General features: G+C 55.1%; 1 protein-coding gene across 1 annotated transcript in view; it reads right to left on the bottom strand.

The window, feature by feature from the left end:
• The window catches only part of LOC115392398 (receptor-type tyrosine-protein phosphatase beta-like), a 48223-nt gene that overhangs the window by 22599 nt on the left and 9093 nt on the right, over positions 1-16531 (bottom strand). The window contains exons 13-16 of the mRNA XM_030096989.1: positions 15749-16018; positions 15081-15344; positions 11790-12056; positions 9428-9718 (exon numbers count right to left, since the gene is read on the bottom strand). Coding sequence (XP_029952849.1) covers positions 9428-9718; positions 11790-12056; positions 15081-15344; positions 15749-16018 — 1092 coding nt within the window. The remainder of the gene's footprint in view (positions 1-9427; positions 9719-11789; positions 12057-15080; positions 15345-15748; positions 16019-16531) is intronic.

The raw sequence follows: 16531 nt of genomic DNA, 5'->3' as shown, positions 1-16531 counted from the left end.
TTGTCCTCCGCCTTGCCTGCATCGTACCTCGACATCCCACCACCTTGCCTGCATCACTCTTCTACAGTCGTCCCACCCCTTGCCTGCATCATCTTCTACAGTCGTCCTCCCTTGCCTGCATCGTCTTCTACAGTCGTCCCCCTGCCTGCATCGCTCTTCTACAGTCGTCCTCCGCCTTGCCTGCAACTTCTTCTACAGTCGTCCTCCACCTTGCCTGCATCGGTCGCTACAGTCGTCCTACTGCCCTGCATTGGTCCTCTACAGCGTCCCCACCTTGCCTGCATCAGTCTCTACAGTTGTCCTCCACCTTGCCTGCATCGGTCTTCTATAGTGTGTCCTTCCGCCTTGCCTGCATCGTCTTCTACAGTCGTCCTCCACCTTGCTGCATCGTCTTCTACAGTCGTCCTCCGCCTTGCCTGCATCAGTCTTCTACAGTCGTCCTCCCCGCCTTGCCTGCATTGGTCTTCTACAGTCGTCCTCCGCCTTGCCTGCATCACTCTTCTACAGTCGTCCTCCGCCTTGCCTGCATCAGTCTTCTACAGTCGTCCTCCCGCCTTGCCTGCATCGCTCTTCTACAGTCGTCCTCCACCTTGCCTGCATCGGTCTTCTGCAGTCGTCCTCCGCTTTGCCTGCATCGGTCTTCTACAGTCGTCCTCCACCTTGCCTGCATCGGTCTTCTACAGTCGTCCTCCGCCTTGCCTGCATCGCTCTTCGACAGTCGTCCTCCGCCTTGCCTGCATCGGACTTCTACAGTCGTCCTCCGCCTTGCCTGCATCGCTCTTCTACAGTCGTCCTCCCGCCTTGCCTGCATCGGTCTTCTACAGTCATCCACCACCTTGCCTGCATCAGTCTTCTACAGTTGTCCCTCCGCCTTGCCTGCATCGCTCTTCTACAGTCGTCCTCCGCCTTGCCTGCATCGGTCTTCTACAGTCGTCCACCACCTTGCCTGCATCAGTCTTCTACAGTTGTCCTCCGCCTTGCCTGCATCGCTCTTCTACAGTTGTCCTCCGCCTTGCCTGCATCGGACTTCTACAGTCGTCCACCACCTTGCCTGCATCACTCTTCTACAGTCGTCCACCACCTTGCCTGCATCAGTCTTCTACAGTCGTCCTCCACCTTGCCTGCATCGGTCTTCTACAGTCGTCCTCCGCCTTGCCTGCATCGCTCTTCTACAGTCGTCCTCCGCCTTGCCTGCAACGGTCTTCTACAGTCGTCCTCCACCTTGCCTGCATCGGTCTTCTACAGTCGTCCACTGCCTGCATTGGTCTTCTACAGTCGTCCACCACCTTGCCTGCATCAGTCTTCTACAGTTGTCCTCCACCTTGCCTGCATCGCTCTTCTATAGTTGTCCTTCGCCTTGCCTGCATCGGTCTTCTACAGTCGTCCTCCACCTTGCCTGCATCGGTCTTCTACAGTCGTCCTCCGCCTTGCCTGCATCAGTCTTCTACAGTCGTCCTCCGCCTTGCCTGCATTGGTCTTCTACAGTCGTCCTCCGCCTTGCCTGCATCACTCTTCTACAGTCGTCCTCCGCCTTGCCTGCATCGCTCTTCTACAGTCGTCCTCCACCTTGCCTGCATCGGTCTCTGCAGTCGTCCTCCGCTTTGCCTGCATCGGTCTTCTACAGTCGTCCTCCACCTTGCCTGCAATCGGTCTTCTACAGTCGTCCTCCGCCTTGCCTGCATCGCTCTTCTACAGTCGTCCTCCGCCTTGCCTGCATCGGACTTCTACAGTCGTCCTCCGCCTTGCCTGCATCAGTCTTCTACAGTCGTCCTCCGCCTTGCCTGCATCGGTCTTCTACAGTCGTCCTCCGCCTTGCCTGCATCAGTCTTCTACAGTCGTCCTCCGCATTGCCTGCATCAGTCTTCTACAGTCGTCCTACGCCTTGCCTGCATCGCTCTTCGACAGTCGTCCTCCGCCTTGCCTGCATCGGACTTCTACAGTCGTCCTCCGCCTTGCCTGCATCGGACTTCTACAGTCGTCCTCCGCCTTGCCTGCAATCGCTCTTCTACAGTCGTCCTCCGCCTTGCCTGCATCGGTCTTCTACAGTCATCCACCACCTTGCCTGCATCAGTCTTCTACAGTTGTCCTCCGCCTTGCCTGCATCGCTCTTCTACAGTCGTCCTCCGCCTTGCCTGCATCGGTCTTCTACAGTCGTCCACCACCTTGCCTGCATCAGTCTTCTACAGTTGTCCTCCGCCTTGCCTGCATCGCTCTTCTACAGTTGTCCTCCGCCTTGCCTGCATCGGACTTCTACAGTCGTCCACCACCTTGCCTGCATCACTCTTCTACAGTCGTCCACCACCTTGCCTGCATCAGTCTTCTACAGTCGTCCTCCACCTTGCCTGCATCGGTCTTCTACAGTCGTCCTCCGCTTTGCCTGCATCGCTCTTCTACAGTCGTCCTCCGCCTTGCCTGCAACGGTCTTCTACAGTCGTCCTCCACCTTGCCCTGCATCGGTCCTTCTACAGTCGTCCACTGCCTGCATTGGTCTTCTACAGTCGTCCACCACCTTGCCTGCATCAGTCTTCTACAGTTGTCCTCCACCTTGCCTGCATCGCTCTTCTATAGTTGTCCTTCGCCTTGCCTGCATCGGTCTTCTACAGTCGTCCTCCACCTTGCCTGCATCGGTCTTCTACAGTCGTCCTCCGCCTTGCCTGCATCGGTCTTCTACAGTCGTCCTCCGCCTTGCCTGCATCGGTCTTCTACAGTCGTCCTCCGCCTTGCCTGCATCACTCTTCTACAGTCGTCCTCCGCCTTGCCTGCATCAGTCTTCTACAGTCGTCCTCCGCCTTGCCTGCATCGGTCTTCTACAGTCGTCCTCCGCCTTGCCTGCATCGGTCTTCTACAGTCGTCCTCCGCTTTGCCTGCATCGGTCTTCTACAGTCGTCCTCCGCCTTGCCTGCATCGGTCTTCTACAGTCGTCCTCCGCCTTGCCTGCATCGCTCTTCGACAGTCGTCCTCCACCTTGCCTGCATTCGGACTTCTACAGTCGTCCTCCGCCTTGCCTGCATCAGTCTTCTACAGTCGTCCTCCGCCTTGCCTGCATCGGTCTTCTACAGTCCGTCCTCCGCCTTGCCTGCATCAGTCTTCTACAGTCGTCCTCCGCCTTGCCTGCATCAGTCTTCTACAGTCGTCCTACGCCTTGCCTGCATCGCTCTTCGACAGTCGTCCTCCGCCTTGCCTGCATCGCTCTTCTACAGTCGTCCTCCGCCTTGCCTGCATCGGTCTTCTACAGTCGTCCTCCGCCTTGCCTGCATCGGTCTTCTACAGTCGTCCTCCGCCTTGCCTGCATCAGTCTTCTACAGTCGTCCTCCGCCTTGCCTGCATCTGTCTTCTACAGTCGTCCTACGCCTTGCCTGCATCGCTCTTCTACAGTCGTCCTCCGCCTTGGCCTGCATCGGTCTTCTACAGTCGTCCTCCACCTTGCCTGCATCGCTCTTATACAGTCGTCCTCCGCCTTGCCTGCATCGGTCTTCTACAGTCGTCCACCACCTTGCCTGCATCAGTCTTCTACAGTCGTCCTCCGCCTTGCCTGCATCTGTCTTCTACAGTCGTCCTCCGCCTTGCCTGCATCGCTCTTCTACAGTCGTCCTCCCGCCTGCCTGCATCGGTCTTCTACAGTCGTCCTCCGCCTTGTCCTGCATCGCTCTTCTACAGTTGTCCTCCGCCTTGCCTGCATCGGTCTTCGACAGTCGTCCACCACCTTGCCTGCATCAGTCTTCTACAGTTGTCCTCCGCCTTGCCTGCATCGGTCTTCGACAGTCGTCCACCACCTTGCCTGCATCAGTCTTCTACAGTCATCCTCCGCCTGGCCTGCATCGCTCTTTCTACAGTTGTCCTCCGCCTTGCCTGCATCGGACTTCTACAGTCGTCCACCACCTGCATCGGTCTTCTACAGTCATCCACTGCCTGCATTGGTCTTCTACAGTCATCCACTGCCTTGTCTGCATCGGCCTTCTACAGTCGTCCACCACCTGCATCGGTCTTCTACAGTCGTCCACTGCCTGCATTGGTCTTCTACAGTCATCCATTGCCTTGTCTGCATCGGCCTTCTACAGTCGTCCACTGCCTTGTCTGCATCGGTCTTCTACAGTCGTCCTCCGCTTTGCCTGCATCGGTCTTCGACAGTCGTCCTCCGCCTTGACTGCATCGGCCTTCTACAGTCGTCCTCCGCCTTGCCTGCATCGGTCTTCTACAGTCGTCCTCCGCTTTGCCTGCATCGCTCTTCTACAGTCGTCCTCCGCCTTGCCTGCATCGGTCTTCTACAGTCGTCCTCCGCCTTGCCTGCATCGGTCTTCTACAGTCGTCCACTGCCTGCATCAGTCTTCTACAGTCGTCCTACGCCTTGCCTGCATCGCTCTTCGACAGTCGTCCTCCGCCTTGCCTGCATCGGTCTTCTACAGTCGTCCTCCGCCTTGCCTGCATCGGTCTTCTACAGTCGTCCTCCGCCTTGCCTGCATCGGTCTTCTACAGTCGTCCTCCGCCTTGCCTGCATCAGTCTTCTACAGTCGTCCTCCGCCTTGCCTGCATCAGTCTTCTACAGTCGTCCTCCGCCTTGCCTGCATCGCTCTTCTACAGTCGTCCTCCGCCTTGCCTGCATCGGTCTTCTACAGTCGTCCTCCACCTTGCCTGCATCGCTCTTATACAGTTGTCCTCCGCCTTGCCTGCATCGGTCTTCTACAGTCGTCCACCACCTTGCCTGCATCAGTCTTCTACAGTCGTCCTCCGCCTTGCCTGCATCGGTCTTCTACAGTCGTCCTCCGCCTTGCCTGCATCGGTCTTCTACAGTCGTCCTCCGCCTTGCCTGCATCGGTCTTCTACAGTCGTCCTCCGCCTTGCCTGCATCGCTCTTCTACAGTTGTCCTCCGCCTTGCCTGCATCGGTCTTCGACAGTCGTCCACCACCTTGCCTGCATCAGTCTTCTACAGTTGTCCTCCGCCTTGCCTGCATCGGTCTTCGACAGTCGTCCACCACCTTGCCTGCATCAGTCTTCTACAGTCATCCTCCGCCTGGCCTGCATCGCTCTTCTACAGTTGTCCTCCGCCTTGCCTGCATCGGACTTCTACAGTCGTCCACCACCTGCATCGGTCTTCTACAGTCATCCACTGCCTGCATTGGTCTTCTACAGTCATCCACTGCCTTGTCTGCATCGGCCTTCTACAGTCGTCCACCACCTGCATCGTCTTCTACAGTCGTCCACTGCCTGCATTGGTCTTCTACAGTCATCCACTGCCTTGTCTGCATCGGCCTTCTACAGTCGTCCACTGCCTTGTCTGCATCGGTCTTCTACAGTCGTCCTCCGCTTTGCCTGCATCGGTCTTCGACAGTCGTCCTCCGCCTTGACTGCATCGGCCTTCTACAGTCGTCCTCCCGCTTTGCCTGCATCGGTCTTCTACAGTCGTCCTCCGCTTTGCCTGCATCGCTCTTCTACAGTCGTCCTCCGCCTTGCCTGCATCGGTCTTCTGCAGTCGTCCTCCACCTTGCCTGCATCGGTCTTCTACAGTCCGTCCACTGCCTGCATTGGTCTTCTACAGTCGTCCACCACCTTGCCTGCATCAGTCTTCTACAGTTGTCCTCCACCTTGCCTGCATCGCTCTTCTATAGTTGTCCTTCGCCTTGCCTGCATCGGTCTTCTACAGTCGTCCTCCACCTTGCCTGCATCGGTCCTTCTACAGTCGTCCTCCGCCTTGCCTGCATCGGTCTTCTACAGTCGTCCACCGCCTTGCCTGCATCAGTCTTCTACAGTCGTCCTCCGCCTTGCCTGCATCACTCTTCTACAGTTGTCCTCCGCCTTGCCTGCATCGGTCTCCTACAGTCGTCCACCACCTTGCTTGCATCGGTCTTCTACAGTCGTCCTCCGCCTTGCCTGCATCGGTCTTCTACAGTCGTCCACCGCCTTGCCTGCATCAGTCTTCTACAGTCGTCCTCCGCCTTGCCTGCATCACTCTTCTACAGTTGTCCTCCGCCTTGCCTGCATCGGTCTCCTACAGTCGTCCACCACCTTGCTTGCATCGGTCTTCTACAGTCGTCCTCCGCCTTGCCTGCATCGGTCTTCTACAGTCGTCCTCCGCCTTGCCTGCATCGCTCTTCTACCGTCGTCCTCCGCCTTGCCTACATCGGACTTCTACAGTCGTCCTCCGCCTTGCCTGCATCGGTCTTCTACAGTTGTCCTCCGCCTTGCCTGCATCGGTCTTCTACAGTCGTCCACCACCTTGCCTGCATCAGTCTTCTACAGTTGTCCTCCACCTTGCCTGCATCGCTCTTCTATAGTTGTCCTTCGCCTTGCCTGCATCGGTCTTCTACAGTCGTCCTCCACCTTGCCTGCATCGGTCTTCTACAGTCGTCCTCCGCCTTGCCTGCATCGCTCTTCTACAGTCGTCCTCCGCCTTGCCTGCATCGGACTTCTACCGTCGTCCTCCGCCTTGCCTGCATCAGTCTTCTACAGTCGTCCTCCGCCTTGCCTGCATCACTCTTCTACAGTTGTCCTCCGCCTTGCCCGCATCGGTCTTCTACAGTTGTCCTCCGCCTTGCCTGCATCAGTCTTCTCCAGTCGTCCACCACCTTGCCTGCATCGGTCTTCTCCAGTCGTCCTCCGCCTTGCCTGCATCGGTCTTCTACTGTTGTCCTCCGCCTTGCCTGCATCGGTGTTCTACAGTCGTCCACCGCCTTGCCTGCATCAGTCTTCTACAGTCGTCCTCCGCCTTGTCTGCATCGGTGTTCTACAGTCGTCCACCGCCTTGCCTGCATCAGTCTTCTACAGTCGTCCTCCGCCTTGTCTGCATCGGTCTTCTACAGTCGTCCTCCGCCTTGCCTGCATCGCTCTTCTACAGTCGTCCTCCGCCTTGCCTACATCGGACTTCTACAGTCGTCCTCCGCCTTGCCTGCATCAGTCTTCTACAGTCATCCTCCGCCTTGCCTGCATCGGTCTTCTACAGTCGTCCTCCGCTTTGCCTGCATCGCTCTTCTACAGTCGTCCTCCGCCTTGCCTGCAACGGTCTTCTACAGTCGTCCTCCACCTTGCCTGCATCGGTCTTCTACAGTCGTCCACTGCCTGCATTGGTCTTCTACAGTCGTCCACCACCTTGCCTGCATCAGTCTTCTACAGTTGTCCTCCACCTTGCCTGCATCGCTCTTCTATAGTCGTCCTTCGCCTTGCCTGCATCGGTCTTCTACAGTCGTCCTCCACCTTGCCTGCATCGGTCTTCTACAGTCGTCCTCCGCCTTGCCTGCATCAGTCTTCTACAGTCGTCCTCCGCCTTGCCTGCATCACTCTTCTACAGTTGTCCTCCGCCTTGCCTGCATTGGTCTTCTACAGTCGTCCTCCGCCTTGCCTGCATCACTCTTCTACAGTCGTCCTCCGCCTTGCCTGCATCAGTCTTCTACAGTCGTCCTCCGCCTTGCCTGCATCGCTCTTCTACAGTCGTCCTCCGCCTTGCCTGCATCGGTCTTCTACAGTTGTCCTCCGCCTTGCCTGCATCGGTCTTCTACAGTCGTCCACCGCCTTGCCTGCATCAGTCTTCTACAGTCGTCCTCCGCCTTGCCTGCATCACTCTTCTACAGTCGTCCTCCGCCTTGCCTGCATCGGTCTCCTACAGTCGTCCACCACCTTGCTTGCATCGGTCTTCTACAGTCGTCCTCCGCCTTGCCTGCATCGGTCTTCTACAGTCGTCCTCCGCCTTGCCTGCATCGCTCTTCTACCGTCGTCCTCCGCCTTGCCTACATCGGACTTCTACAGTCGTCCTCCGCCTTGCCTGCATCGGTCTTCTACAGTTGTCCTCCGCCTTGCCTGCATCGGTCTTCTACAGTCGTCCACCACCTTGCCTGCATCAGTCTTCTACAGTTGTCCTCCGCCTTGCCTGCATCGCTCTTCTACAGTTGTCCTCCGCCTTGCCTGCATCGGACTTCTACAGTCGTCCTCCGCCTTGCCTGCATCAGTCTTCTACAGTTGTCCTCCGCCTTGCCTGCATCGGTCTCCTACAGTCGTCCACCACCTTGCTTGCATCGGTCTTCTACAGTCGTCCTCCGCCTTGCCTGCATCGGTCTTCTACAGTCGTCCTCCGCCTTGCCTGCATCGCTCTTCTACCGTCGTCCTCCGCCTTGCCTACATCGGACTTCTACAGTCGTCCTCCGCCTTGCCTGCATCGGTCTTCTACAGTTGTCCTCCGCCTTGCCTGCATCGGTCTTCTACAGTCGTCCACCACCTTGCCTGCATCAGTCTTCTACAGTTGTCCTCCGCCTTGCCTGCATCGCTCTTCTACAGTTGTCCTCCGCCTTGCCTGCATCGGACTTCTACAGTCGTCCTCCGCCTTGCCTGCATCAGTCTTCTACAGTCGTCCTCCACCTTGCCTGCATCAGTCTTCTACAGTCATCCTCCGCCTTGCCTGCATCGCTCTTCTACAGTCGTCCTCCGCCTTGCCTGCATCGGACTTCTACAGTCGTCCTCCGCCTTGCCTGCATCAGTCTTCTACAGTTGTCCTCCGCCTTGCCTGCATCGCTCTTCTACAGTTGTCCTCCGCCTTGCCTGCATCGGACTTCTACAGTCGTCCTCCGCCTTGCCTGAATCGGACTTCTACAGTCGTCCTCCGCCTTGCCTGCATCAGTCTTCTACAGTCGTCCTCCGCCTTGCCTGCATCACTCTTCTACAGTCGTCCACCACCTTGCCTGCATCAGTCTTCTACAGTCGTCCTCCACCTTGCCTGCATCGGTCTTCTACAGTCGTCCTCCGCCTTGCCTGCATCGCTCTTCTACAGTTGTCCTCCGCCTTGCCTGCATCGCTCTTCTACAGTCATCCTCCGCCTTGCCTGCATCGGACTTCTACAGTTGTCCTCCGCCTTGCCTGCATCGGTCTTCTACAGTCGTCCATTGCCTTGCCTGCATCGGACTTCTACAGTCGTCCTCCGCCTTGCCTGCATCGGTCTTCTACAGTTGTCCTCCGCCTTGCCTGCATCAGTCTTCTACAGTCGTCCTCCGCCTTGCCTGCATCGCTCTTCTACAGTTGTCCTCCGCCTTGCCTGCATCACTCTTCTACAGTCGTCCTCCGCCTTGCCTGCATCGGTCTTCTACAGTTGTCCTCCGCTTTGCCTGCATCGGTCTTCTACAGTCGTCCACTGCCTTGCCTGCATCGCTCTTCTACAGTCGTCCACTGCCTTGCCTGCATCGGCCTTCTACAGTCTGTAAGAAGGAAACGCAACCGCCACCTACACAGCAGACACACAGAACCAGTCCAGGTTGGCTGAAAGCTCTGTCCAGAACAGGGGACACCAACATGGCGGCACCCCCCCCCCCCCCCCCCCCCCGTCCACCCTCTTGATGGAGACGCCTCATGTCAGGAGAGGCGAATGCGAACGGCGGAGAGTGCACAAGCGTGGACAGAGAACACCTCAACATGTCACTGAACCAACCCGCCTTGCAGTGTGCTGCCACCTACTGGTGCGGATGCTGCTGTGTATGGCCGTGCTGAAGCTGGGACTGGTCCCAGGCTCCGTGGCGCCGCTGACGGTGCACAGGCTGAAGGTGTAGCGGCGTCCGGGGAACAGGCCCGTCAGGATGCGGCTGCCCGCCGTGCGGCTGTGGTACGGGTTGATGACAGACAGCTGGTCCTCGGGGGTCCACCGTAGTCGAAAGTCGTCATAGTCCGAGTCCAGCGGGCCGCTCCACGAGACCTCCAGGGACGTGTTGGTGACTCCCCTGAACAGGAAGGCGGTGGGGGGGCGGGGCGCTGAGGAGCATTGAGGTACATCGTTGTGTCAGTGTACAGTTGTGTACTTTGTGTTTGGTTCTGTCCAGTTGTGTGGCTGTTAGCTGTGAAGTGTAACAGTTGTAGAGCCGTTTCCTGTTTCCGGGCAGAGATGTTTTAGGTGGGTGTGAAAACCGTAGATATCATACAAGAACTAGATGCCTTAAGGCGGAGTCAACAACGTGGTTCGCTGGCGGCCATCTTAGGACAGTGGACCTCTCTGGTGCGCTCTGGGTAATCTAATTGAAGGTGAGTGAGTTACACTAAAATACCATTGAATTCTTGACGGATTTACAGACGGTTTGATTTATTACTAACGTTACGTTGCTATGATGCAGACTAAATGTTAAAATCACAACTTTTTGTTTTGCATGCAGTTAAATATCTACATGTCTGACGTTCGTAACAAACCAAGTCCTTTGAAAATCGATTGAAAATTGAGCAATCTATAGCTATTTCAGAGTTGACGATCCATTGACATCAATGTGATGAGTGAGTGAGTGGCTCTGTTCCAAGATGGCTGCCATGTGACGACGTTAGTCCCCATTGGGTTTCAGTGAGCATGAACCATCTAGTGTTCTTATATGATATCTATGGTGAAAATCTCCCAAGGTGAGGAGTTAAAGAGATACTTCTACATTTTGGCAAATTGGTCCATTTAGCACAATTCCTTAGTCCCTTGGTCCTTATGTTACAATCCACACATTCACTACGCTGTGGAACACCAACAAATAATATTGTAGCGTTACGACACTGAAGAAAATACTGGGAACTACTTTCTCTTTTGAAATCACTACGCCCAGACGCCATGTTTAGTAAGTAGTTCCGTTTTAGCAATCTTCGCAGAAACAACTCAATCTGGTAATTTTGCATTAATATTTCACAGCATAGCGAATGTGTGGATTATAACGTGTCCACCAAAGTGTTTTGGGGTTGTTGGATTGTGTATTTGATGAGTTTGACGAGGGGAACCAAAAATACCGCCCACGTCCATTGTGTCCGTCCCGAAAACCTTCCCCGACTCACCTCTGGATAAACAACAGCTCGCCTCACAGAAACAGTCAGTCTGCTGTTCTAATGACTGAGGAGTTGTGCTAAATGGGCCAATTTGCCAAAATGTTGAAGTATCGCTTTAAAGTGGACACATGATGGATGGATGAATGGATGGATGCATAATGGATGGTTGATGGATGGATGCATAATTGATGGATGGATGGATGGATGGATGGATGGATGGATGGATGGATGGATGATGGATGGATGGATGAATAGATGGATGGATGGATGGATGGATGGATGGATGGATGATTGATGATGTATGATGTATGGATGGATGATGGATAGATGATGTATGTATGGATGATGGATGGATGGATGGATGGATGATGGGTGGATGGATGGATGGATGGATGGATGATGGATGATGGATGATGGATGGATGGATGGATGATGGATGGATGAATGGATGGATGATGGATGGATGGATGATGGGTGGATGGATGATGGATGGATGATGGGTGGATGGATGGATGATGTATGGATGGATGATGGATGGATGGAAGATGTATGGATGGATGGATGGATGGATGGATGGATGGATGATGGATGGATGGATGATAATGAATGGATGGATGGAAGATGGATGGATGGATGATGATGGATGGATGGATGGATGATGGATGATGTATGGATGGATGATGGGTGGATGGATGGATGATGTATGATGGATGATGGATGATGGATGGATGATGGATGGATGGATGATGGCTGGATGGGATGGATGATGGATGGATGGGTGGATGATGGATGGATGATGATAGATAGATGGATGATAGATGGATGGATGGATGATGGATGGATGATGGATGAATGGATGATGGATGATGGATGATGGATGGATGATGGATGGATGATGGATGAATGGATGATGGATGGATGGATGATGGATTTACAGATGGATGGATGATGGATGATGGATGGATGGATGGATGGATGTGTGAAGGATGGATGGTCTGGCTGTGTGCAGTGGTGTGGTTGGGTGTGGTCGTCTCACCGGTGCGCCCCCTGCTGGACGCCCGGTTCCTCTGCTCTCCGCTCAGGCTCAGCACCTCGGCGGTGTACAGGCGTCCAGGAACCAGACCCGAGAAGGTGAACTCGGAGGCCTCAGGGCCCAGACGCTGCTCCGCCTCCACCGAGCCATCCGATTGGACGAGGGACAGCAGGTACCCGCTCACCTCTCCACCACCTCCGGTCCAGCTTACCCACAAAGCATCGGGGCTGCTGCCACCCTGAACCCGAAGGGACACCACAGCAGCTGGTACTGAGGAGGACAGAAGACAAGCGCAACACCATGAAGAGCAACACCGTGAAGAGCAACACCATGAAGAGCAACACCGTGAAGAAAAACACCGTGAAGAGCAACACCGTGAAGAGCAACACCGTGAAGAGCAACACCGTGAAGAGCAACACCGTGAAGAGAAACACTGTGAAGAGCAACACCGTGAAGAGCAACACCGTGAAGAGCAACACCGTGAAGAGCAACACCGTGTAGAGAAACACCGTGTAGAGAAACACCGTGAAGAGCAACACCGTGTAGAGAAACACCGTGAAGAGCAACACCATGAAGAGCAACACCGTGAAGAGAAACACTGTGAAGAGCAACACCGTGAAGAGCAACACTGTGAAGACCAACACCGTGAAGAGCAACAATGTGAAGAGTAACACCGTGAAGAGAAACACCGTGAAGAGCAACACTGTGAAGAGCAACACCGTGAAGAGCAACACCGTGAAGAGCAACACCGTGAAGAGCAACACCGTGTAGAGAAACACCGTGAAGAGCAACACCGTGAAGAGAAACACCGTGAAGAGCAACACCGTGAAGAGAAACACCGTGAAGAGAAACACCGTGAAGAGCAACACCGTGAAGAGCAACACCGTGAAGAGAAACACTGTGAAGAGCAACACCGTGAAGAGAAACACCGTGAAGAGAAACACCGTGAAGAGAAACACCGTGAAGAGCAACACCGTGTAGAGAAACACCGTGAAGAGCAACACCGTGAAGAGAAACACCGTGAAGAGCAACACCGTGAAGAGAAACACCGTGAAGAGAAACACCGTGAAGAGCAACACCGTGAAGAGCAACACCGTGAAGAGAAACACCGTGAAGAGCAACACCGTGTAGAGAAACACCGTGAAGAGCAACACCGTGAAGAGCAACACTGTGAAGAGAAACACCGTGAAGAGCAACACCGTGAAGAGAAACACCGTGAAGAGCAACACCGTGAAGAGAAACACCGTGAAGAGAAACACCGTGAAGAGCAACACCGTGAAGAGCAACACCGTGAAGAGAAACACCGTGAAGAGCAACACCGTGTAGAGAAACACCGTGAAGAGCAACACCGTGAAGAGCAACACCGTGAAGAGAAACACCGTGAAGAGCAACACCGTGAAGAGCAACACCGTGAAGAGCAACACCGTGAAGAGAAACACCGTGAAGAGCAACACCGTGAAGAGAAACACCGTGAAGAGAAACACCGTGAAGAGCAACACCGTGAAGAGCAACACCGTGAAGAGAAACACCGTGAAGAGCAACACCGTGTAGAGAAACACCGTGAAGAGCAACACCGTGAAGAGCAACACTGTGAAGAGAAACACCGTGAAGAGCAACACCTTGAAGAGCAACACTGTGAAGAGCAACACCGTGAAGAGCAACACCGTGAAGAGCAACACCGTGAAGAGAAACACTGTGAAGAGCAACACCGTGAAGAGAAACACCGTGAAGAGAAACACCGTGAAGAGCAACACCGTGAAGAGAAACACCGTGAAGAGAAACACCGTGAAGAGCAACACCGTGAAGAGCAACACCGTGAAGAGAAACACCGTGTAGAGAAACACCGTGAAGAGCAACACCGTGAAGAGAAACACCGTGAAGAGAAACACCGTGAAGAGAAACACCGTGAAGAGCAACACCGTGAAGAGAAACACCGTGAAGAGCAACACCGTGTAGAGAAACACCGTGAAGAGCAACACCGTGAAGAGCAACACTGTGAAGAGAAACACCGTGAAGAGCAACACCGTGAAGAGCAACACCGTGTAGAGAAACACCGTGAAGAGCAACACCGTGAAGAGAAACACCGTGAAGAGCAACACCGTGAAGAGAAACACCGTGAAGAGAAACACCGTGAAGAGCAACACCGTGAAGAGCAACACCGTGAAGAGAAACACCGTGAAGAGCAACACCGTGTAGAGAAACACCGTGAAGAGCAACACCGTGAAGAGCAACACTGTGAAGAGAAACACCGTGAAGAGCAACACCTTGAAGAGCAACACTGTGAAGAGCAACACCGTGAAGAGCAACACCGTGAAGAGCAACACCGTGAAGAGAAACACTGTGAAGAGCAACACCGTGAAGAGAAACACCGTGAAGAGAAACACCGTGAAGAGCAACACCGTGAAGAGAAACACCGTGAAGAGAAACACCGTGAAGAGCAACACCGTGAAGAGCAACACCGTGAAGAGAAACACCGTGTAGAGAAACACCGTGAAGAGCAACACCGTGAAGAGAAACACCGTGAAGAGAAACACCGTGAAGAGAAACACCGTGAAGAGCAACACTGTGAAGAGACACACCGTGAAGAGAAACACCGTGAAGAGCAACACCGTGAAGAGAAACACCGTGAAGAGAAACACCGTGAAGAGCAACACCGTGAAGAGAAACACCGTGAAGAGAAACACCGTGAAGAGCAACACCGTGAAGAGCAACACCGTGAAGAGAAACACCGTGTAGAGAAACACCGTGAAGAGCAACACCGTGAAGAGAAACACCGTGAAGAGAAACACCGTGTAGAGAAACACCGTGAAGAGCAACACCGTGAAGAGAAACACCGTGAAGAGAAACACCGTGAAGAGAAACACCGTGAAGAGCAACACTGTGAAGAGACACACTGTGAAGAGCAACACCGTGAAGAGCAACACTGTGAAGTGTGAAGACACCAGGAAGTATAAAGAACTAACAGCATATAATCCAAACCAGAACCAGAACCAGAACCAGGACCACAACCAGATCAGCTTTAAGGCCACGTTCGTTCCTGGCAGTCCGGGAATCGGACTCCGGCTTTTGTTCATGAAGAAAAAACAGAAACAAGAGAAACGGATGGAGAGAAATATAAATAAAATCTAAACATATGAACAGAAGAAAGCAGGAAGTCCGACTCGAGCAGCAGAAGGAACCTTCATAAAGAACCGAGAGCAGAACAGCCAGGGCTCTGGAGCGCCTGGTGAGACCCGAGCCGGGTTGCTTCCTGCAGTCCGGTGCAGGACTCAGGATCTGGTGTACCAGACTCACCTGTGCGGGCCCACATGGAGGTCTGGTTGGTGAGATCCCCGCTGTGAATCAGGACCTCCACCCTGTAGGGGGCGCCGGCTCTCAGGCCCTGGAAGGACGCCTGCCGGCCGCCGGGCCGGACGCGGCGGCGCTCCTGCAGCGTGTCGTCGGCGCCGTACAGGACCGCCTCGCAGTGAGTGAAGTCTCCAGCAGGGGGCGACCAGCGGAACGTCAGGCTGCAGGTGCTGTTCTCTCCGACCGACAGGTCGGTGACGGCCGCCGGACCTGCAGAACCACCACAGAACCAGAACCACACCTGCTGAAGCCCGGGTGCCCAGGACCGTCAACCAGACCGGGCCGCCGAACCGGACTGGATTAAACCAGACCGGAGCGCTGAACCGGACTGGACTAAACTAGACTGGACAAGAAAACGAGACTACATTAAACTCGACTGGACTGCTAAACTAGACTAGGTTAGATTAAACTAGACAGGATTAATTCAGACTGGATTAACTAGACGGGACTGGAGGACAGAAGCGACTCTCAGACTGATCCAGATAAACCGGATCTAGTTAAACCACCGTCGGGTGAGCTGGACTCCAGGGTCCAGCGGGGATCTGAAGGTGAACCCCGGAGACCGCGATGCGGGGACGCTGTCTTCTGTCGTGTCCGTCCCTCTGTCCACTCACGTGTTCGAGTCTCTGTGCTGACTGCTGGACTCTGGACGCCCCCGCTGCTGGTCTGGACCAGGACCCGGTACCTCCTCCCCGGGGTCAGGCCGTCAAACCGGTGAGACCCGAGTCCAATGGGCCGTGAGGCGTTGGCCACCGGAACGCCGCGGCCGTCCAGCACCTGCAGGAAGTAGGAGTCGGCCACGCCCACCGCTTCCTGCCAGCTGACCTGCAGGCCGCAGGACCAGACCAGCGAGTCCACCTGAAGACCCGTCACCACCGCAGGGACTGAGGACACAAAGACCAGGACCTTCACATCGCATGCTCCGGTGAGAGACCACAAGGACAGACCCAAAGGAACCAGACCCAGGAGGAACCAGAAGAACCAGGAACCAGAGGAACAGGGACTGGTCCCTGGACCTTCCAGACATTCCATTTCGCTTTTGATTTGGGAAATCGAGAAACGAGCCGACCTCCGTCTCCCGACTTAATGCTGGAAACAAAACCCGGGAGACGGTCCGCTCCCGTTTCCCGCCAAACCAGCCTCCATCGCCGCTTCCTGAGCCGCTGCATCCTGGTCGGTCAGAGGGCGGGGTCAGAGGGCGGGGTCACCCTGGACAGTGTCAGAGGGCGGGGTCAGAGGGCGGGGTCACCCTGGACAGTGTCAGAGGGCGGGGTCACCCTGGACAGTGTCAGAGGGCGGGGTCACCCTGGACAGTGTCAGAGGGCGGGGTCACCCTGGACAGTGTCAGAGGGCGGGGTCACCCTGGACAGTGTCAGAGGGCGGGGTCAGAGGGCGGG

Source organism: Salarias fasciatus, chromosome 7 (assembly GCF_902148845.1).
Source record: "Salarias fasciatus chromosome 7, fSalaFa1.1, whole genome shotgun sequence".
NCBI lineage: Eukaryota > Metazoa > Chordata > Actinopteri > Blenniiformes > Blenniidae > Salarias > Salarias fasciatus.
This window is presented reverse-complemented; position numbering and strand designations above follow the sequence as displayed.